At 61.4% G+C, this 22,726-nt stretch overlaps 1 protein-coding gene and 1 long non-coding RNA gene across 12 annotated transcripts in view; one reads left to right on the forward strand and one right to left on the reverse strand.

Moving 5' to 3' along the window:
* Nucleotides 1-22,468, reverse strand: part of SPNS3 (SPNS lysolipid transporter 3, sphingosine-1-phosphate (putative)) — a 33,894-nt gene extending 11,426 nt beyond the window's left edge. The window contains exons 1-9 of one of the 11 annotated variants that reach the window (XM_059380029.1): nt 22,136-22,468; nt 19,274-19,339; nt 15,147-15,283; nt 14,527-14,678; nt 13,831-13,897; nt 13,074-13,167; nt 12,543-12,705; nt 12,117-12,269; nt 8,827-9,016 (exon numbers count right to left, since the gene is read on the reverse strand). In XM_059380029.1, the coding sequence (XP_059236012.1) occupies nt 8,827-9,016; nt 12,117-12,269; nt 12,543-12,705; nt 13,074-13,167; nt 13,831-13,897; nt 14,527-14,678; nt 15,147-15,283; nt 19,274-19,339; nt 22,136-22,373 (1,260 nt within the window). In that variant the 5' untranslated portion in view covers nt 22,374-22,468. Of the gene's footprint in view, nt 1-8,826; nt 9,017-12,116; nt 12,270-12,542; nt 12,706-13,073; nt 13,223-13,830; nt 13,898-14,526; nt 14,679-15,146; nt 15,284-19,273; nt 19,340-19,906; nt 19,986-20,755; nt 20,788-22,135 lie in introns of those variants that run through there. The other 10 variants (XM_059380027.1, XM_059380025.1, XM_059380033.1 and 7 more) reach the window with 10 other exon arrangements.
* Nucleotides 16,051-18,277, forward strand: LOC132004009 (uncharacterized). Its single transcript, XR_009400401.1, has 3 exons — nt 16,051-17,137; nt 17,381-17,488; nt 17,677-18,277. It is a non-coding gene; the product is annotated as an uncharacterized LOC132004009 (long non-coding RNA).
* Nucleotides 22,469-22,726: the final 258 nt, after the last annotated feature.

A 22,726-nucleotide genomic window follows, 5' to 3' on the forward strand; every position in this document is an offset into this window, starting at 1 on the left:
GGTAGGTAGAAGGACTCTGAGCACCAGAGCTTTGATCTACCTCCCAGAGGGCCGCTGGGGCCAGGCATCAAACGAGGATTCCCGATGCCTTACCAGAACCCCAGGGAAGCCTGGGACCTGACCAGAACCTGACCGGAACCCCAGAGAAGCCTGGGACCTGACCAGAACCTGACCGGAACCCCAGAGAAGCCTGGGAGAGCCACTCCGAAGGGTCAGAGCAAGCTCAGCATCACAGCAGAGCCCACGCCCAGGCTCGGCACAGAGGACAGAGAGGAATGAGACCGGGACTCCCTTATCAATGGACCCGGCTGGCGCCTTCCCAGCCTACACATTTGAAGGCGTGAATGGCCGGGAGACAGAGGCCCACACAGCAAGCACCAGCAGCCAGGAACCAAGGCCCGAGGCCCATGATACACAAGGGTCTGAGAGTTGCCAATGACCACCCCGTGAACCTGGGCGTGGGTCCCTGTCCCGTCGGGCCTTCAGATAACACCATGGACCTTGGGCCAGCACCCACCTCAGCCTGGGGGAGACCGTGAAGCGGAGGGCCCCGCCGGGTCTGGCCCAGCACCTAACCCCAGAGGCTTGGAGACAGCACGTGTATTGTCTTAAACGGCTGAGTTCGGGGTGATTTGCTACACAACACAAAATAACTCATTCACTGACTGGGACACTGAATTTCAAGAACAAATAATGAAATTTTCAGGTATCCAGCTGGGAAAAAGAAACAACATGTAGGATTTTTTTTAAACATTAGGGTAACAAGGGGCACCTGGGTGGCTCTGTCGGCTGAGTCTGACTCCTGGTTTGGGCTCAGGTCGTCTTGTGGGTCGTGAGATGGAGCCCGCGGGGGGCTCCGTGCTCAGTGGTGTCTGCTTGAGATTCTCTCCCCTGCCCCTCCCCCACTAACACTTACGCTCTCTCTTAAATGAATAAAATCTTTTTAAAAATTTAGGCTAACTTTATCCTCCGCAGCAATAATTGAGCCAAAACACAAGAAAGAATGTAAAGCGACAGAGAAGGAAACTGATCCAAGGGTCAGTTAGAGCCAGTCGGTGCTGCTCAAGGAAGAGTCGACGAGAACACGGCTTCACAGACAGACCCAAGCAGCAGTCTCTCCGGTACAGACGACCTCAACCCCGAAACCGTCAGGTAGGAGTCGAACTCGAGAGAAGACCAGGAACGGACATTGCTGGACGTTGAGCCCACTCAGCGAGGGATTCCCCCAAATGATGGTGTGGTCATGCCTGGAGTGTGGGGGTTGTACTCCAGAAAAAGCGAAAATGATCACAGAACACGAACCAGGAGCTCGGGAGGGAAGACGGGTGGCTGACGCGAAGGCAGGTGTCCTCTCCCAACGCTGGGATGCAGCAGTAAGTCCAGAATCTTAAAAGTCGTTTGAACTTGAACAATCCCTTCTACTTCGCTTCAACTTCCTCAGGAAAATTCAGGTAAGTTTACTAAACAGATGAGTCCATGTCCAGGAAATATCTAGCATGAACAGATCGTTGGGGATGGAAAGTCGACTGGGGTACCCGGGCTGGGGGAGGGGCAGCTTGGCAAACGGGGAGGGACAGATTAACAGACATGAACCTTCCTTTCTGGGGTGGTGAAAGTGTTCCAAGCTAGATGTGACAATCGCTCAGCTCTGAATGCACCGGAGCCGGTGAAGGCCCGGTGAGGGCGGACGGGCCACAAATTCCTTCTCAGTCTGTCTGGTGTTGAAATTACCCTCCTACATGCCCCGATTTAACAAAATACCGACGGAAACATGAACGGGCATGCGTGTGTCTGCAGAAACATGGGGAGTGACGGTCCCCTAGCCGACGAACAGGGCCCAGATGCTGAGCGGAGACAATTCTGGGGACAAGAACGTGGGTCCCTGCTACGTTCCTCGCTGTGCTTTCCTGCATTGCCGTTCGTGTTTCAAGCTCCCCAAGAAGGAAGATAGGAATAGGTGCGGTGGGGCGGGCTGAGCTGTCCGCCCCACTCCGGACCTGGCGGTGGAGCGGGGGAGCACCCATGGCCCGGCCTGGTGCGCTCAGAGTCCCGCGTGGCCTCCTACTCCGTGCACGCGCCCCCCTCGCCGCCCGCTCAGCCTCGCGGTGGCACCTGACTGCCGACACCTCCCTCCTGAGGCTCAGACTCACGCCTGGTTGTCTGCAGCGAATGTCCGAGGAGGCATCTCGAATCTTACACGTCGAAACTCGAATTTGTAATCCCACCCTGTCGGAAACAAAGCTCTACACTTCCCTCGATGTCCTGGGTCGGCCTCTGACGGCGTGCAGCCCGCCAGGGTCACCCCCCGATTCCCAAGGCACAAGGAAATCCTGTTGATTCTACTTCCAAAACATACCAGGATCCAAGGTCGTCTCCATACGTCCTCACCCCGCCCCGGGCCCGCCACGGCCAGACCGAGCCTGTCTGACCCACAAGCCTCCTGCCTGTTTTCCCTGTTTCTGACTTTGTCCATTCTCATTCTACCGACAACGTGGCCTCCAGGGAGACCCCGTCAAATCCCGAGGAAGTCAGTGGCCACCACGTAATCGTGCTTCTTGGTGCCCACACCCTGCCAGTCACGGTGAACCACACCAGCCTGCGCCTTGCTCCCACCGATGAGCTATGGACAGCAGCGGTGCCTCTCCCGGCTGGACCTCGGGAGCTGCGGCAGCCTCCGTCTGCCCCTCCCTGGAGCGCTGGCCTGAGACGGTCCCGCAGGAAGGCAGTCTACACAGCAGAGGACACGTCCACTTGCAGAAGGCAGGAGCCCCCGCTCAGAGACAGACAGGAGAGAAACAGACGTTCCAGCCCACCCGTCTTCCAGGCCCAGGCAGCCACGCAAGGGAGGGCAGGTGGAAGCCGCCAAGACACCAAAGCATAAGAAGTAACAAATCACTGTTTCGGGGGCGACTTGTTCCGCGGCAACAGGTCCCAGCTACAAGCCCACGAGACAGACCAGTGCGTGACTGCGCAGTGACTCCCCGGGTCTCCCAAAACTTGAGGCCACGGTCGTCCACGGACAGGGTTCTGCACCCACGGCTCGCCCCTTCCAACCACAATTCCTTAAACCCACAGGCCACGATTTCCCCCGAGGACCCCTTCGCCAGCGGCTCCCTCCCCACTGCACCCTGACATCCGCCCGGCCCCATCCCTCGGTCTGCCAGTGAGTGTCACCATCTCGGCAAGTCCTCGCGGACCACCTGGCCCGGCCCCAGTCCCTCCCCTGTCCTCCTTCCCTGCTCTGTCGTCCTCCACAGAACACATCCCCACCTAGTGTACCACTTACTGCACGTTTAATGTGCTACCTACATGTTTTTGCCTGTTTTGTTCAGTGTGGGATCTCCAGGGCCTGAGACCATGCCTGGCACACAGGAGGGGCTTGGGGAGTGTCTGGTGAGTGAGTGTTTCTGCTCGTTCCCAGCCACCTTGCCCTGCTGAGCTCTGCGCCGTGAGCCCCTCGGGGACCTGCAGGGGCGGGAGGCTGAAGACCCCACGCCAGTTTCCCGCCTGTGAGGCCAGAGGAGCAGGTGGGACTAGGATGGGTGGCCCACACCTGTGGGGTTTCAGAGCTGCGCGCCCAGAGGACCCCAGGTAGTTACCCTGAGACGGCCACTGAACATGTCCCCTGCTCCATCAGCAGCCCCATCAAAAGACTGACCCTCCCCTTGATTCTGAGCAAGCAGCCGTGGCCCCAGCGAAATGCACAATGTGGACAAAGTGTTGCTGTGGGACTTTCCAGGGTGGGTCAGAAGGCAGCATGGCGTCATCAGGCCCTCACGGGATGCCGGACCTTGGGGGCCAGCCAGCCACCGTGTTGTGAGGAAGCCCCGGCCAGCCACGTGCAGAGGACCCAGGCGGCTGGTCCAACTCCCAACCCTGCCCCATGCTGCCCCGTTCACCTCAAGAGGGAAAAAGATAGGTTATCCCCACCACAACCCACCCAGACTGCAGACTTATGAGCAAAACAAGTGTTTCTGTTGTTTTAAACCGCTGGGTTTCCTCGCGTGCCCCTGGTGACTGGCGTGGGCTCGGAAGTTCATCGAGCTCCTCGGGAAATCCAAGAGGTCAGGATGGGCAACCCACGTTACAGAGAACTGGGGCGCAGCAAAGGCCAGCCCTCACCCCAGCTCACACAGCTGGCGATGCGGTCACGGGAACACCGTGCGTCTGTCCCTGAAGGCTCAGTGCCCACGGGCTCCCGTCCCCTGACCCCTGCCCCTCCGTCTGGACCACGAAGCCCGAGGAGGCATGGCCGACATTCAGGCTGTCCTCCAGCCACAGTGGTGGCGATGCTGGCGACGGTGAACCCCTTCTCCTCCGAAGGGCAGGAGCTCTGGGAAAGCGGCCAGGGAAGGGGGTATGAGCCAAGACCTGCTGTGCGTGTCTGGATCCTCATTAGCAGCCGCAAAGTCCACTTCCCCTGCCAAGGGGCCGGGGCGGAGGGGCGATAGGCAAGGCTCTGCGGAGGTGGGCTCCGGCCATGGGCCCCCCGTGAAGGTCCCGAACCAGACATCATGAGCTCAGAGACCCTCTCTCCCCGGAAACCCAGCACGTTGCCCGGATCCGTCCTCGCTGAGCAGCGGGCCAGACGCTCTCCTCAGCCGTGCACACCCATGCCAGGCCCATCCGGCACGACGGTGTGGGCACACAGAGACGCACACACATGAGGCCACACGTGTCCACACACACGTCTACAGACCAGAATATGTCCGTCCTGCAACGCACACTCACATGTGCACACGTGCCCGCATTTCCACACGCCCTTCCCAGGAAGCCGGCTCTGTCTCCCTGGACGGGAATTTCTCCAAGGTTCCTTGGGACCACGGACTTCTCCTGCCTCCGCGGGGCTGCTGTGGCCCACGCCTTGCCACCTCCCTAGATCAGGGCATTGGTCTAGCGCTGCCCACGCCGTCCAGAAAAGCCAGACTGATCTTTACTAAATGTGGGCCGATAACAGAAGAACAACAGAGAAAATCACTAAAACCAAAGGGGGCAGCAAACGGATCCTGACCGGAAAGAAAGGACAGACACGTGTAACTAAAACCAGGAGGGAGAGGCGCACGCCTGCCGACCTCACGGACACCTCGGGTCTGGAAGGGGTTACCACGGACACGTCAGACACCGACACAAAGGTACAAACACTTAGAAAGCCGCCAACTATCGAGAATGACAAAGATGTAAAAAACCTTAATGGATCTGTCCTGAGCAGACGCCAAGTCAGTCATCAGGAGACTTGCCACCAGCAACAGCCCAGACCCGATGGCTTCACTGGTGACTCCTGACAACGTCTAAAGATGAATTAATGTAATCGTTCCCAAACTCTTCCCGAAGATGGACTTGCCGGGGCTTTCCACAGAGTCGACCCCTGATGCCAGCACCACGAATCATGAGGATGCTGCAGGCCACTGTCCGTCGTGAACACAGACGAGGTCCCAGCCACACGGCCACGAGCCCATGTCAGCGGCACCAGCCTGTGACGGTAACACGACCGAGACACAGTCCATACCGGGAAGACAAGATGGGCTACCATGCAACAGTGGTGAGTGCCCCATATCGATAAAGGAGAAGCCACCCAGTCACCTGGACAGAGCCCCCCCGCCCCGCCCCATGCAAAAGCCCCTCACTCCCAGTCAAAGCTGGTCCCGCTCGACGCATGCAGGCCCCATGTGACCCCGTCCTCCTGTCCTCCTGTTCGTCCCGCCACACTGAGCAGAGGGTCCTCGTGGTTCCTCAGGCCCAGCAGGTGCGCGGCTGCCTCAGGACCCTAATGACCCCCCAGCCCCCCTTCACGTCCTGCAGGAGGCCTTAGGTCCTCAGCCAGCACGGCCTCCAGGGGAGCCCGCCCCCGACGCTCCCGTCTTCCTTATCGAAGCATGTGCCCTCGGAAATACTGCGACACGCGCTCATGTGACTCACCTGCCCGCTGCCTCCCTCAGGGGGGACGTAACCCCCAGTGGCCGCGCTGCTTTCGTGTCACCCGCCGCCTTGACTGCGGCACTGAAACCAGCACGCCCCTCACACGTGTTTGTTGAGTGAATGAATGATGTGAATTCCTGGTGCTGTGTCCCAGGCCCAGCACTGAGGAGGATGGGAACTGCCCTGGGTCCCCCGGGGCTGGGAGAGGGGTCAGAGCCTGAGCAAGAGACGCTGAGAGCCCCGGGAGTGGAGCGAGGGTGGGGCCTGGTGGTCAGCAGAGGCTCCGTGGATGGATGGGGCAGGGAGGGAGCCACGAGGGGCCTGCAGGGGGGACGGGGCCGCGAAGGCCATCCAGGAGTCCACTGGGGGCTTTGGGAGCCGGCAGGAGGAGCTGGACCCAGTTCCAGAGGCCCCAGGGAGCCCGGGAAGGTCCACGGTGTCCCTGGTCATGTGGGGAAGAGAGACCGTGATAGGGGAGCAGGGAGGCCAGCGGCCCAGGAAGGCGGCTCCTGGCACAGGGCCCGGAGAAAGACAGAAGGCATGTGCCGTGCCAGGCAGAGGGCACCGGCAGAAGAGTGCAGGCCCGGACGTGTGAGGGTTCTGTGACCGGCGCCGGGTGGGCGGGCAGGACCCGGGTCATGAGCCAGAACATCCATCAGACGGAAGCATGGAGAGGGCCTCTCCTCAGGAGGTCCAGAAGGTTCCGCTCTCCTCCTGGAAGACTGGAGCCAGGCCTAGGGGGGCTTATGCTGTTGGTACCACGGCCAGGCCTGAGCACGAGCCCCAGAAAGGAGCAGCATCCTGGCACCCGAGGGAGGAGGGACTCATCCCAGGCCTGCCCGCCGTCCTGCCCTGCAGCCCCTCACCCCCGTGCCAGGCATTGAGAATCTCTCCCGCTGGCCCTGTCAGCCAGAGCACAGTTTCATCTCCAGACGAGCCATCCAGCTCTGGAGAGGTGCCAGGCTGCAGAGGGGAAGACAGCTGTGTCCCCTGAACACAGCCAAGGAGCAGTCTCCAGAGCCAGCCAGGACCACGGCAGAAGCGGGCCTGGCAGGGGTCCGGGCCCCCGCCGCTGCCAGAACAGGCCTGTAGTGGGCCTCCATCTGCCTTCAAGGTCGGGCCCACGCGGCCCCCGCCAGCCGGGATGCTGGTCCCACTTGGGCTCCCGCTCCCTCAGCCAGGACGCCGCCAGTGCCCGTCCAGGCTCTGCTCCTCCCCTCAGGGACCACAAGATCAGTACAGCGTCTGCGAGCTGAGTCTCCACCTCCTCTGTCCCACGGTCTGTGCTGCTGTCTCTGGGCCTCTGTCTTCCAATCTGTGAGCGGCGGGGAGAAGCCCTTCCCCACAAGGCGCTGTGAGGGCCACATGCAGGCACGCGCAGAACACGAGCCGGTGGGACCTGTCTGTTCGCCAGGGACTCAGCCAAAGCCCACCCACGGCTGGACACGGGTGAGCAGCGCCCACACTGAGAGACGCGCCAGCCCCCGCGACAGGCTTGGGGAGGAGCGTGCTGTCCCCCTCCCCACCCCGGGCACTGCAGGGCGTTCATCTGAGGAGTGAGGACGCGGGTGAAGGGCTCTGGGTGGCCCAACCGCAGTCAGAGGACGCCAGCAACACGCCCACCCTCCCGCGCCAGACAGCACCGCAAGGACACCCCAGCTCATTGCCCGGGAGCATCGGGATGACAGGGCGGGGCACGTCCTGAGTGCAGGCAGGGGTCGGACAGATGCCACGGAGGGGAGACAGGCCTGAGGGTCCCAAGAGGGGAGCCCTGCAGGGTCCAGGCAGGAGCGGCCAGAAGGGAGGCCACCTTGGAAACAAGCAGGGGGAAGCCGTGCCAAGACAGAGGCAACAGTGTCACCTGCACCGAGAACCAAATGATGCAAATAGCAGGGCTCCAAGACCCACAAGGGGCCCCTGTGCACAGAGCCAGCGGCATCTGGGCCCCAGCAGAGCAACCCCAGACTCCGGGAATCCTGCCCCGACCAAGCAGGCCGCAGCTCCCTCTTGCCCCAGTGCGGGGCTCTGGGCCTGGACACAGAGTATGCAGACGCGGAACCAAAGCTGTGGTTGAAATGGGACCTGGCTTTTCCAGGGTACGAGGGTAACAGGAAAAGCGATGAGATCTGGCTGTGGGATCTGGCCATGGGCTGTGATTTGCCTTCCGAGTCCAGCCTGCTCAGGGGCATCTGTGTCTGTGGTGGGGACCCCAGGGCCTTGGGACAGGAGGAGAGGGGAAGGGGAGCCCATCTGGCGGGGGGAAGAATCATAGGTCCCTTCCCACTGGGTGGGACCATCAGGGCTAGGGGATGGGGAGCCATGTGTTGGGGGTGCACACAGCTCCCCAACACACCGCAGTGCCCAGTGGACCCACACATGTGCTGAGCCCAAGCATGAGCGTAGGATGGTCCGCAAAGGCTCTTGGAGAAGCCATTGCACAAGGCATGGCGGATGAGCAGTGTTCAGGATGCCCAGGAGGGGCAGTGCCCTGGCAGAGGCCGGGAGGCGTGAGCGGTGTGAAGCAGTGACAGGAACATGGGTTAGTGTCAGACCATCCCACAAGGGCGCTGGCCTCGGCCACGGCCCATACGGGCCTCACGGCCCCCCTCACACCCTCTGTGTCCTCGAGCTCCCAGCGTATCAGAGCCGTCAGTCCCGCTCTCTCCAACCAGAGCATTAACCAGGTCAGAGGACAAGCCTTAGAGTCAGGGCCGCTCAGGCTCGAAGCCCAGCTCTGCTCCTTCCCAGCTGTGCTGCTCTTGGTAAACCTCCGTTTACCCGTCTGTGAAATGGGGGTACCAGAGGCTCCCTGGGCGGCTTCAGAGGTGGAGGCTGGGCACGGAAGGAGCCCACGTGAACAGGGGTGACCCACTCCCCATGCCCCGCACCGTGCCAGGGGCTCTCACTTACGTAGGAGGCCAGGAGAGTGACCCGGGCCAGGATGAGAGCCAGGAAGAGGCAGAGGGCGGCGGCAAGCAGGCTGCAGGCGCAGATGAGGGGCTCGGCCCGCGGGTTGACTTTCTTGTACCTCCTCGCAGCCTCTGCTCCCAGGACAACCCCAATGATGCCGGTCACCACAGTGAGTATCCCAAAAATCAGGCTGAGGACAAAGAATAGAGCAGGGTCCGTGAGCCAGGCGGGGTTGGCCCTGTCCTGGGGCTCGGCTCCCAGTGCAGGACCGGGTACCTATGGTGAATGTGGCTGTGGACCCCTCCCTCTCCCTTCAAACCAAGGCTCCAGGGTCCTCAGGGTCCTGATCAGGGGCCCATATACTCCCCCTCCCCCATCCCCATTCCTGCCTCATCGTGGGGATCTCACCAGCCATGAGGGCGACCGGCCCACCACCCCCACCTCCGGGGAGCTTCTCCGACCACCCCCCATCCCGAAGCTCCCCCCTCAGAAATCTCAGCTGCCCCACTCTGGCCCCAAGCAGCTCGCCTTCTCACTCCACACACAGTTGGGAATGGAGGCACGGGAATGTTTATTTGTTGAGCTCCTAGGATACACCTGGCCCTCATCAAGCTTTGCACACACCCTCCCGAACCCCACTGTTCCACGCGGCCTTGGCAGAGCTCTCGAGCTGCCCCCACCTGCCACACTCCCTTTCCCACCCACTCCCCCCTCCAGCTGCACTTGGCTCCCCGGCACCCGCCCAGGGAGAGCCGGCCCTCCAGAACAGACCCCACAGGTCCCCAGAGCGTGTGTTCCAAAATACAGATCTCCCAACCCCCACTGGAAACCATCCACCGGCTCTCAGACACCCACCGGATTTGTGCCAGCCCACGTGACGCACGTGGCCCTTCCTTCATGGTCTCATCCTAGTTGACCTCAACCCTGTGCCCCTAGCTCCAACCTCTTCTGCCCCCAGGCGAGTTTCTGTCCCCACTTCAGACTTTTACTCCTCCATCGGGTTAAAGCCTCTGCCTTCGACTCCGGTCATGATCTCAGGGTCCTGGGATCAAGCCCCGCATCGGGCTCTCTACTCAGTGGGGAGCCTGCTTCCCCCTCTCTCTCTGCCTGCCTTTCTGCCTACTTGTGATCTCTGTCAAATAAATAAATAAATCTTTAAAAAAAAAAAAAGTCCTGCAAGTTCTATGCTGACCCTCTGCACAATAGGCCTGGTGAAGCAGCAGTCCGGCTCCTACTTCGGTGCCCCAGGGGTGGGGAGTTCACTACCCCCACACAGCCCCTTCCCTGTGCACCAGCTCTGAGTGGCGGGAGTCCTCCCAGGGCCGGAGCTGGAATCCTGTGTCCTGGAGCTTCCTGCCCTTCTGCGTCCTCACCCTGGGGTGACCCCAACCACGGAGTGGGGACTAACAGCTGAGGTGGGTGTGGAACCCCAGCACTGGGACCTTCTACCTGCTCTGTGATGGGCTGAATGGTGCCCCCCACAATGGCTAGGTCCTAACCTCCAGAACTGTGCAACACAGACTTCAGCGCAAAACAGACTTTGTCTATGGGATTCCGTTAAGCATTCTGAGATGGGGAATTATTCTCCATGTTCGAGGGTCCCTACAGGCCACCGCCAGCATCTCTGTAAGAGGGAAGCTCAAGGAGACTTGAGACACAGAGGACAAGGCAACAGGACCACGGCCGCAGAGACTGTGGATGCGGCCACATGCCGGGGCACACCAGCAGCCCCCAAATGAGAAGAGGCAGGAGGACTGCCCCCTGAAGCTTTGGAGGGGGTGTAGTCTCTCAGAGCTCCACTCTGGCCCCGTGAAACCCCTCTGGAGGCCCAGCCTCGGGACCTTGGAGAACAATTCTTTTGCTCTAAGCACCACACCTGTGCCACTTGCCACTGGGGCCTAGGACATCGCTGGCCACACAGGGTCCATGGAGGAGCCCAGTCGGAGGACGAGGCCAGCGCTGAGAAAGGGGAGCTGACTTACCCCAGGATGCAGAGCCAGAGAGCGTCAGACAAGAACATGAGTTCTACCTGTCCCCCCGCAATGTGTCCGGGCCGCTGCAGGACCCCCGACGTGTCCAGGCTGCTGTGGGACTTTGAGGGCCCCGTCTGTGTCCCCGGGAGAGAACAAGCTAGCGGTAGAGCCGAGACCAGCAGCACAATCTCGCAGGCTGCCTTCCTGCGCTCTGTCCCTGAGGCTTCCGCATGAGCACCTGCCCTCTCCCGGGCCACGACGTTCAAGTCCCCAGCAGTCACGGGAGGCTCTGGCGGCTCCAGGATGCGGCACTGGGAGCACCGGCCCCAGAGTCAGACGGGTCTGAGGCTGGGTCTGCGGCCTGGACGGCTCATTAACCTTTCTGACCTCCCATCTTCTCGCTCCATAACACGGAGCAACAGGTTTTGCCATAAACACTCAGAGGGTCTTCCAGGTAAATGCTCCCCATTCCGGCTTGAACTAATGAAGAGGCTTAAGAAGTAACGACGGGAAAAGGGAAGGGAGCTCCGGGCGGGCCAGCCAGGCCAAGGCACAGACACGCAGGAGGCATGCAGCATTCTAGAAATCACATGAGCTCCTTCCAGGCTCCAGTGGGGGAGATGGAGACAGAGGGGAGGCCGGGGACAAGGAGGGGGACACGGGTGTCAGGGGGCTATACACCATGTCCCTGAGCCTCGAGGAGCTCAGCCCCTGGGTACTGAGAAGCCAAGCAGAGATGAGGAGGAGGAGGAGAAAGGGAGTAACGGGGGCCTGGGGCTGAGCTGGAGAGATGCTGGCCTGGGCACAGCGCAGGACAAGGTGGGGACAGGAGGACGCTGCCCTCCGGGTGGCTTTTTCCCCCACCCCAACATTCTGGCAGCTTTCCTGGGACTCTTGGGGCCCCTGATGAGGCAAAGAACACGAGTCAGTGCACGTGCAAACTTCCCAGCCCCGAAAGGGATGCAGCATCCCCGGACCTCGATTTGCCATCTGTGAACGGGGAAGGCCTCACACCGCAGGTCCCACCGTCCCGCAGGCCCCTCAGAAGCCTCACTCCCATACCAAGTGCCTCCCAGACCCCCACAGCAGCCCAAGAGCAGGAGAACTGGGGCCCAGAGGGGACAAGGCTCCTCTCCTGTGGCCCCCAGAGCCCTAGGACCTCAGCCGGAGCAGATCCAGGCCTGCCATGCCGCCAAGGTCCCAAATCCTGGTTTCTGTACAGAGACGCTGATCTCGGGGGCTCAGAGCGGCCAGAGCACTTGCCCGCCAGGAGCCCCCTAACCTGGGCGGCGCCCGGGACTCCCGGAGGCCCCTCACCTGTCCTGGCTATTGCACGGATCCTGGAGGCAGGGAGGCTGCAGTCCATGCACCACACGGGCCTCAAACAGAAACTTGGGGGCCCAGAAGCCCAGGGCTCCAGTCACAAAGGTTATGGCCGTCACCCCAAGGGTCGACCACACAAAACTCCAGCTGCAAGAGAAAGTGCCCTGGCTGAGACCCCTGGGAGAGGGCCAGGGCTTCGGGCTGGCTGCCCCTGTCATGCACCGCCCCATCCCGGGGGCACTCTGGCCCCCCAGGTGCTCCGGATTCTCATGGCGTCACCCACGAGCCCCTCACTCCCCCCTCCACGCGTTCCTTCTCACTGGCCCTTCCTCCCCGATCTCTGTGGGACCAGCTCTCCCCCTCCCAGATGGCCCCAAGCCAAGATCACATTCTCCAGGAAGCTGTCCCCGCTGCCCCCACCTTCCTCCAAGTGCCCTCCACCGGCCGCATGGCTCCGTATCAAAGAGAGCTGGTCCCGTCCGCGCCCCACATTCCAGTAAATCAGGAGGCTTGGGAGTGCGGTTGACTCCTGTTTGCCTCCCCGCCCATGCCTGGAACATGGATGGACGCACTCCCACGAGGCCTGCAGAGGTGAGTGATGAACTCCCAGCATCCCCCCCCCCCCCCCCCCACACACACACAGCCCTGGGAGAATCACATCCATTGAATAAAGAAAGGAAGGGAGTAACGTTCCAAGTCTCGGGTCACTCGGGGATAAGGCAGCGACCGAGCCAGCATCCAGGCTCACACCGCCTCCTTCCCAGCCCCTACGGTCCCATGGCAGGGCGAGAAGGGGTCCTCCAAGTGAGGGAGGGGTGTGTCCATTGGTGAGCTCAGAGGAGGGAGAAGGCTGTGAGCCTTGGGGCTCCCTGGAGGCCGGGCGGGGCAGGGCGGGGCTGCTGGGCAGACGGGGGTTTTCAGTGACTCAAAGGGAAGAGCGGGGACACTCACTTTCTCCCCAGGTACCTGACATCCTCACACCAGCTGCTCCTTGGGTCCCCCACGGCCGCCTCTTCCTGCTTCTCAGCAGCTCCCCTGGGTGGGTCTGGAACCAGCACGATAAGCAGGATCAAGGCCACGGCTTCCAGGCAAGGCATGACCTGGGCATGGGAGGGCCCGGAAAGCTCAGGACCACACAAACACGCCTGGGACCCTGGAGCTCCTGCCGGTGACGTGCCACGTGGCCCAGGGTCTGGGGGGCTTTGCGCCCTGGGGGCGGGGCAGGGGTCTCACTTCTTGGCTGCTGGATATACGGAAAGCTTGACATCTCCTCAGCCCTAGGAGCACAACCTCTCTGCGGAGTAGTGTCCCCTTAGGACTCCCTTTAATGTGTCCAGTAGACACGACTCCCTCGGGGCTCATGAGCCTGACCAGGGGGACTCACCACCTGCGCCCGCCAGGTATGTTCTGCCCCAAGCTGTTCCCACCCTTGGCTGTCCCTCCCGGAGACCCCACGATGCAGCATGTACGGCCCCCACCCACGTTACAAGCCGCTTGCTTGAGCTCACACCGCTAGCAAACCCAGCAGCCAGCATCTGAACCCAGGGCCATGACCTCCACAGCCATGTTCCATCGGATGTCTGAAGCTGCCAAGGTCTGATCCCTCCCATGGCGCCAGCAACCATGCCAAGTGGCTAAGGCCACTGGAGGCTGGAAAGTCCCTGCCGGCCCAGGGGGATTGGAGCGAAGAAGAGGAGGCTGGACTCACTCGGAAGGCCCAACGCCAGTTCCCAGTCAGCTGCAACACGGCCGACCCCAGCACGTAGCCCAGACCGCTGCGATAGAGGGGCAAGGAGGGCAGGCAGTGAGGGTGGGGGGCAGGTACGAGCCGGCAAGGCCAGCCTGAGCTGGGGCCCCCACCCAAGACGCTGCTGCTGTTCACAGCCCTGTCACGGGAAACGTGAGCCACGTGAGGCCCAGGTGTCCGCTGCCCTTGGTCAAGTCACTGGTGACCTCTGGCTCCAGGCCCATCCCCTGCACCACTGCCCAATGCGGCCCTATCTGAAGACCCAGGACTCAGCCCTGCCTGAGTCAGGCGATTCCAGGAAACCCGGATTAGAGCTCAGAGGTCAGATTGCAAATCCCACTCTGACCTACACAAACCTGCCCCCACACTCACTGCCCCAGGGGTGCCTGGCCCAGGCCCACACACGCCCCAAGTGGGCCTTCCCCAGTGTCCTAGGGTAGAGGGAACACCTGTATTATCTCTAACCCTTAAGACAGCCCATCGGCCTGTGTCCTCGCCCCCTTTACAGATGAGGAAACTGAGGCCCAGAGAAGTAAAGGGACAGGACAAGGAAGGGGGAGGGCTGGGATGCAAATTCCATCTCTAGTCCAGTTTCTGTCCTGGCTCCTGTGGGCCTCAGTTTACCACCTAGGGAAGTGGGTCCTGGGTGGTACCAACCTTCCAACAGGAATAAAGATGTAGAAGATGGCCAGCACCAGAGTCCGCTGATCCCTCACAAAGAGGTCGCCCAGGACGGTGGGCGCGATGGTGGAGAAGCTGGCCGAGCCTATGCCCACGACCCCCCGGGACAGGAAGAAGAGCCAGGAATACTGGGCAAGGAAACACAAGACCCCAGTGAGTCCCAGGATCACCCATGGGGGGAGGGACCAGAGTGTGGACACGGCCCCCAGGGAAGGAGGGGCCCGGGCTAAAGACCCCTGGCTAGCCTCCCCGCCAGAGCCCCCAGCATCACACGGGCGCCCCCTGCTGATGCCTGCAGCCACAACCGGCCCCTTGTCCGGGGAGCCCTTTTTCTGAGCGTCAACCTTTGCGCGGCAGGCCAGTTCCAGTGGACAGTAGCGGTCACCCGCACACGCCCCCAGCAGGCAGCAGCCGGTCGTGCAGGAGAGGAAGGCTCCCATGGACAGCATCTAAGGGGGTCCTCCCTAGGCCCTGGAGGGCGCCCCTGCCGCCAGCCTGGAGCCCGGAATGGACGGAGGCCAGCGCATCCGCCTTTCCAAGGGAGAAACCAGGCGGGGGTAGGTCCCCAGTGGCCTGGCAGGGGTGTGGGCACCTACCTGGGGGGAGATGAAGGAGCTGGAGAGGCCTGTCCCCGACCAGAGCAGGATCCCAATACTCAGGGCGGCTTTGCGGCTGTGGCGATCGCCCAGGTAGCCGAACACCGGTGCGGAGAGCAGCAGGCAGCAGACGAAGACTGGAGGGGACAGGCAGGGCCGCATGCATCTCCCGCTGCGGCGGGCGGGCGTGCGTGCGGGCCTCCTGGCCCCCCCGAGTAACCGGGCTCAGATGCTACAGTGGGCACCGCGGCAGTGGGCGGGAGCCAGGAGGAGGAAAAGGTACCCCAACCCCCCGATCTCCGCCTAACCCATAACCCAACGCCCAGAGTAAGGGGACTGGGAAGGGGAGTGGAGGGTCCCGGCGGGCTCACAGTGCACAGCTCTGAGCATGCCCCCAAGTGCCCACGGGGCTGTGGCCCAGAGTGAGGGCAGACGCGGCCTCGGGGCAGCTCGGGGGGTCCCCAGGGCTCCCTGCCCGGACCCTGTCTCTGCAGAACCCCCCTCCTCGCACCGGCCGGCGGGCTGGGTCCGATTTTGCTACCGCACCCCTGCTGGGGCGGTGGGGGCGGCGGGAGGCGAGGGCGGTCGGCCCGGGCTCGGCCTCCAGCAGGGTTTCGCGGGGTCGGCGGCCGGTCCCGGACCCCGTCGTGGTGCTGCCCACTCGGTGAAGCAGACCCTCCGACCCGCGGCGGGACGAGCGAGCCCGGCGGCTGCCCCGCGAGCGGAAGAAGCTGCCGCGCGTCTGCGGGACTCGCCGCGGGCACGGGGACCCTCGCGGCTCGGGTCCCTTCTCTGCAGGTGCAGCGGACCGTCTGGACCCGCGTACACCGATGCCCCGCCCACCCTCGGTCCCCATTCGCTGAGCGCAGATGATTGACGCGGCCCGAGCCGAATGAGCGCCAGACCCGCCCGGTGCGGTCCCAGCCCCTCCCATCTCCTGGGGCGGCTCTAGCAGCCGGCTGAGCCGCCCGCGGTTGCAGGAATTAGGCCAGTTTGGACCCACAAAACCTGGCAATTTAATACGGTTCGACCGAATACCCCCACAGAAAATGGTCCTCGGTGTCCCGTGGCGTTTAGAATTTAACAGCTTCTGCCAACACGGCCGTATCCGTGTCCGCGGGCGCAGAAGCGCGTGCCATGGCCCCGGCTGGCACCTGACCCATCAGTCACACGAACTGTTTTCGCTCCTTTAACGGTTGAAAAGCGGACAGTGTCTCGATGGTGTTTCAGTCTGCATCGTCCATCTGTCCAGTGAAGCTGAGCAGGTTCCGGAGCTCACATCCTCTGCCGTTTGGAATTACCACGCAGATGGTAGGGCTAGAGGACCTGGGCTCTCACCCTGAACCAAAGACAACCCTAACCCTAACCCTAACCCTAACCCTAACCCTAACCTGTGTGCCTGTGGGTAAGCTCCTTAACTCTTCTGCCCCACTCCAGTCAGTGATAGGAAATGGTAACTGTGCTTCCCACAGAAGGTTACAAAGAAAATGAAACAAAACAAAACATAGGACAGGCAGCACCTAGCATTAGGTGACCGCCTTGTAACTGTCACCCATCGTCATCTCTAATTGCATTTGTGGTGTCAACTGCTGTTGCACGGAAGAGTGTAGCCTCTGTGGACTCAAGCCTATCACTCTTCCTCTGGCCGGGGTGGTTTGTCTTCTTAAGGTGTATCTTCTCTCCCCGAAGGTTGTAGAAATATTTCCCTGAATCCTCTAATAGTTTTATGAGGTTTGGGGCAGGGATCCCTTATAGATATAAACAGCTTCACCCTGAAGACTCCCTGAGATGGAGAAACCTGCCCTAGGGGGAAGGCACCCTCACACAGGTGCATGCCCCGGCTCCTGGCAGCTCCAGATTCGGTGGCTTGGGAGAAAAAATGGAAGGAGTGAAGGAGCAGGGGGTGAACAGGAGGGCTCTACAGGCAGCTGCCAGGACTCAAATCCCAGCTGCGGGACCTTCAGCAAGCCCACAGCCTCTCTGTGGCTCAGGTTTGTCATGGGGAGAACGGCACAACCATAACAAGAATCCCTAACCCTGTGGGATTGTTGTGAAGGGTGAATGGGTCAGTCTCACAGGGCACTTGAGACAGTGTCTGGCACGCAGCGAAGGCCACATCAGTGTTGGTTTTAAATATTACCCATCAGTGGACCAACCCCAGGAACCTTCTGTCCCATTGGGAGGGTCAGGTCCGACTGCCGCTGACCCCCCCCCCCCTCTGCTCCATCTTACAGCTGAGCCACACCCTCTCCGTCAGGGGCTTCCTGCATTCTGTGCTCTGTGGACAAACAGCACCGTGGGGCTCGGGTCTTACATAAGGCCTTACACCAGGACTGGGGAAGGTGAAGACTCCCCCGGGGTCATGAGAGAGACAGAGCCTGGTCGTCAGGCCTCCAGCTCCCTGCTCTCTCCACACACCTCTCGGGGCTGCTTCTGCAGTGCTAACCCTCCCTTCACCCACTGCACACCCCGGGCACGTGCACAACCCCCCGACACTTGCACACACATGCACATGCTTCTCTCTCCACAGCATCTCACTTATGGGAGCCTCGTGGTGACAACCCAGCTCACTAAGCAGGGGGAGCATCAGGGAAGACGGATAGTGACTCAACGGCCATCATCTGTTTAATCCAGAAGGTTGTGGGGACTGAGCCCAGAGGGTCTCGCTTTGGCTCCTCAAAGGTCGGCACCTGCTGCTGGCCTCTGCCTCAAGACAAGAGCGGTTGGAAAACACACGTGGTCTAAAGCCAAGGTCTGCTGGCTCTTTGCCCCAGGGCCTTAAGAGAGAAGCTTCTCGAAATACGTACCCTTACACGTGTGTTCAGCTGACATTTAAAACACCCTTGTCATAAGTTTAAATAGTTGCAAAGGATGTGATTTCCATCACTATTGTATTTTTTTACTATATTTTCATCCAAATCCTTGGGGCTGCGGGTCACGTTGGGAAATGTGATGTGATCACTGACCCCATCTCATCCCTGACGGGAAAAGGCTGCTATCTCCACACATTGGCTCTAAAGGGCAAAACCAGTCCTTATTTGACAGATCAAGCCAACAAATCAGGCTGACTGCCTGTCAGAAAGATGTTAAAATGCTGGCTTCATCTTTGCTAATTGAAATAAATGTGTTGACACCCATCCGTGAGACATCTCCCTTCTGAACTGTAAATCCTAGATAAATCGGCCGTCGCGCCAGCAGGACAGCCAGATAAGGCTTGGCACTGGGCCGTGGGCATGTGGCCTGGAGGAAGCCTCCCCAGTGAGTTTCTCCTGACACGCTCTCTGCCTGGCTTCCACGGCTTGCCCCGCAGATGCCGAGCACCCGTGGGGATCCCCTCTGTCTGGCACCCCGGAGGCTTTCCCACCCCAGGGCAGAGCACCAAAGAAACACTCAGAATAGGGAGGAGGGATGGTCTCTGTTTGAACAGAGGTGGGAAGGAAGAACCAGAGGCTATTTCTTAGACGTGTCCATTTTAGGAAAGAAAAACCCAGGCTTGAGGGTCTGTAAATAGATTCTTTCAAAACTCTGGTCATGTCGACCCAAGAAAGTGTTTGTGACCCCCCCCAGGGGCCCCACACCCCAGCGTAAGAGACTTGTTCTGAGGTGTTGGGGTTGCAGACTGTTACGGGAGGGGAGCACAGGCAGGAGCCATGCGTGGGCTAGTTATGTGTCTGTGTGTGACCTTGGAATGGGAGGTGTCACTGCTCCCCACTCCTGGACCCCATATGAACCCATGCGGCAAATACAGATCTCTGTCGGTCCGTCTGCCTGTGTTCTGTAGGCCGGAACTTTCAGGTCCGTGGAGGAAAGCCCAGAGCAGGACTGCCCAGCCCCAGCCAGTCTCCGGCGTTGCGCTGAGCCGGGCAGGGATGAGTGACCCATCAGCGTGGCCTGAGGCTCTCCAGCCCCATGCCCCTGCTCCATCAGCAGCACCAGCGCTCAAACCCAAGACGGCTGCTCAGGTGCCAGGGCTCAGCCCACCTTCTCCATCCTCCCACCCATGCTGGCCCTCAGCCAACCCCTCAGTGCCCCTCCTCTGCATCAGGGGTGCGTGGCGGGGCTCAGCCTGACCCCCGCTCCAGCATGAGACCCGGGCCCCAGCTCCAGAGCAAGGACTCAGTCCTTACCTGTCTGAAGCAGACCGGCATTGCTATCGCTGATCTGAAAAAAGTTCTGTATGTCCAGCAGCATCCCTGTGGACAGACGGACAGTGCTCAGGACGTGGGAAGGGGTCCCCTGGGCCTCTAAGGGCAGCTGGCCCACCTGTGGGATGGGGCGCCAGCTGACCAGCACAGCACAGAGTGCGGCCCACTGTTCTTGTCCCCTTCCTCCCACACACATGCAAGCACACACGCGTGCAGATGGGGGGACCGGCGCCTAGAGAGACCCGCACACATCACCACACATACAGGAACATGTACCCCAGAGGCCCAAACGCACACCCACGTTCACGCACGAGCACCCACCCCGGGACAGAGAGGCAGACACGCAGATCCACATCCGTCCACACAAATGGGCATGCACAGAGAAACACACTCTTGGGGCACAGACACACACACGCACATGCACGCGTGCACACGGAGTCTGCTTGCCACAGGCCTGCTTGCATTCGCACTCATGCAGGGCTGCTGTTCACATCCTCCTCCAAGGGGCTGACGGCTCCCTGTTGCTGCCCAGGGCACAGCTTACTTAGACTACGGTGTTAATGACTAGGCAGCCCCGCTTGGGTACAAACTCCAGACATTCCTGGATGTACATACCTGCGTGAGCACGGACGCGCCAAGACACACGTGCCCTGGGCTGCACATGCGCACACACAAGCATGCGCTTCCAGAGACATGAGCAGAGAGATGGTGCACCCGAGAGCTTCAGAGACAAGTCCCACTTGGGTCCAACCTTAGCCCCAGCTCCCTGAGGGAGACAGACCCTTGCTGCAACACCAGCAGGGCCTCGAAAGCCCTTCCAAGTTCCCCCCAGGCCACAGGCCAATGCAGCGCCCCTGAGCCTTTGGCAGTACGTCAGCAGGGCTTAGTCAGAGTGGAGGCACCTGCTTAGCTGAGCTGGGAGGCTCAGGCCCCAGCATCAGGAAGCCCTTAGCAATCCTTGTGGTCATTCGGTTATGAGCCGGCACCCGAGCTGGACCCTGCAGGTGTCTGCAGGTCCCCTCAGAGGCGGAGGCCGTCAGGGTCCCCACGGGGCTCCAGCCACGCCCACAGCTGTGCTGTGGGCATCCCAGCCAGAGGCAGTCCCCTTTGCCCACAGATGGGGTCTGCAGAAATGCCCACCCGCACCTCCAAGACCTGTCAGCAGGGCCGAGAAGCAGAGAAACCAAGTACCAGATTCTTGTTGAGACCTTTGCTTTGGGCCCAAATGCCACAGCGTGCAGCTGTCCCACCCTGTCCGTCTGTCCTTCCTTTTTAATAACATTAATCACATGAATAAGACAGAAGACTTGCCCCGGGTTGTATCCACTCCTGGGCTCCTCCCAGGGCCTCCAGGGCTGGGAGTGGACTCAGCCTCCTTCTCCCCTTCAGCCCTGAAGAGCTGCTCCCCACAAGGCACTGGAGCTGCAGGGAAAACCGCCCGCCCCAGGGGTCCCTGCCACTCACCCTGCATGGTTTCACTTCTCCGGGCCTCCTGTCCCGGCAAGTGACCTCGGCCCTGCTTTCCACCCAGCGGGAGGAAGTCCCAACAACAGGAAGGGCCTCTGCTGGCGGGACTTGGGGCCTCCCCAGCCTGCGGGGCCGCCAGGCCTCTCTGCCCCTCCAGGCTCAGCTTGGGCCCTGGCCCCACACACCTCCACACCCACTCAGGCCTCTGCCGAATGCATCGCAGCAGCCCCGGAACCGGAACCCTGGGCTTGTTCTGCCTGCACCAATCTCATTCTAGTCTCCCCACCCCCAAAATCGTCTATGGCCCCCCATTGCCTCAACAGAAGGCCCAGAATCCCAGCATGGCACCCAGGAAGCCTGTGATCTGGTCCCAAAACCATTTTGAGCAATCCCTGCTGTCTCCCCTCCAGCCACCTCGCCAGAGCACTCCCCCTGCTCCATCACCTGGGCCCACGCTGACCCCTCACTCAGCACCCTCCCCTCACCCCACCTCCTGCCTCCAACATTCTCAGCTTCAGACCCACCCAAATGCCCCATGTTCTGAGTTCGGCCAGAACCCTCAGTTGCCGTCCCGGGGCCACCCAGCAAACGTCCAGCCTGCTCAGTCCTGTGTGTGCCCTCTGAGCTCCCCAGAGACGGATGGCGTCTGCAGCTCGCATCCTGCTTGCTCCGTCCCTGCCTGGTAGGCTGAGCCTGTCTCTGGTGCACTGGGGTCCTGGCCTCAGGGCTGCTGCAGGTGACCCCATACAGCAGCCCCCCAGCCCGGCCTGGGCTTCCCTCGGCCCCACGACGTGGGCATTCCCAAGCTCTGGAACCAATGGACGGACCCTCCCTGGGTCTGCCCACAGGGTCGTTCAGTCAATCTTGAATGATTCAGTGATCAAGAGAGAAAAGGGGGTTATGTCTTGTCTGAAGGCGTGAACGAGTGAGTTAGGTGAATGTGGCTGAGAAGAGTGGGCGAGCGCCTCGGGGCCTCCACGAAGGAGGTCAGAATGTGCGAGGCCTGCACACAACCCCCGGTCCCAGAAGCATGCGGCCCGCCATCTCGTGCCCACCCTGCCAGCCACAGCCTCCCTCAGCGTCCCACCCGAACCTCCAGTCCTTCCCCTGAAGGAGCAGCCCTCCCTGCGGCCCTCGCCGCCCTGCTGTGTGCACACGCCTGGGTGGGGGCTGGGATGGGACCTCCAAGCCCCCCTCACCCCGTTGGGGCTTGGCTGGAACCCCTCCAGGGCTGAGAAGGGCAGGGCCACCCTGCACGAGGGGACGGTCTGCAGGACATGGGGCCCCGTGGGCATGCAGTACTGGCCGGGGGGGGCGCGGCCGTGAGCTGGCGGCCACAGGTGCTTCCCAGGGTGCCATCCACCAGGGCCACCTCACCTGCGACGATGAACCAGTTCATGTAGTTGAGCAGGTTGATGTAGCAGAGGACTGCGGCGGCCACACGAGCTCTCCCGCGGGACAGGCTCCAGGGGCTGGACACCATCCGGGGGGCCCACGCACCTTCTCCCGAGGCTCCAGGCTGCCTGCCCGGCCTGGGCACCCGGCTCTCCGCCGACGTGCCGCCATCCATGACAGCCTGAGTTCCTGTCCCGGAGGTGTCAGGGCAGAGGCACATGGGCTCTGCACCGAGTCACTTCCTGTGGGCTCCCGGCCTCCCGACCTCAGAGCAGCTGCCCTAACTGCTCAGCATCTTATCTCAGGTTCCTGCCAAGCCAGCCCCCGGCTGGCCCCGGAGGTTTCACCAGCCCCAGATCTGAGGCCCACGGGGGGGGCCCATACTGGGAGGCCGGACATGACGGTCCCCTCGACCTAGACTGTGGCTTCAGCAGCTGCAGTGAGGAAGAGAAGCTTCATGCGACAGGAAATGAGTTGAGTCTTCGGAGCCCTAGTCTCCAAAAGAGGTTCGAGGGCTGCCCACACAGGACCTGGGCGGCAAGCGCAGGACATGAGCTGGGCCAAACCGGGAAG

This window comes from Mustela nigripes, chromosome 16 (assembly GCF_022355385.1).
Source record: "Mustela nigripes isolate SB6536 chromosome 16, MUSNIG.SB6536, whole genome shotgun sequence".
Classification (NCBI taxonomy): domain Eukaryota; kingdom Metazoa; phylum Chordata; class Mammalia; order Carnivora; family Mustelidae; genus Mustela; species Mustela nigripes.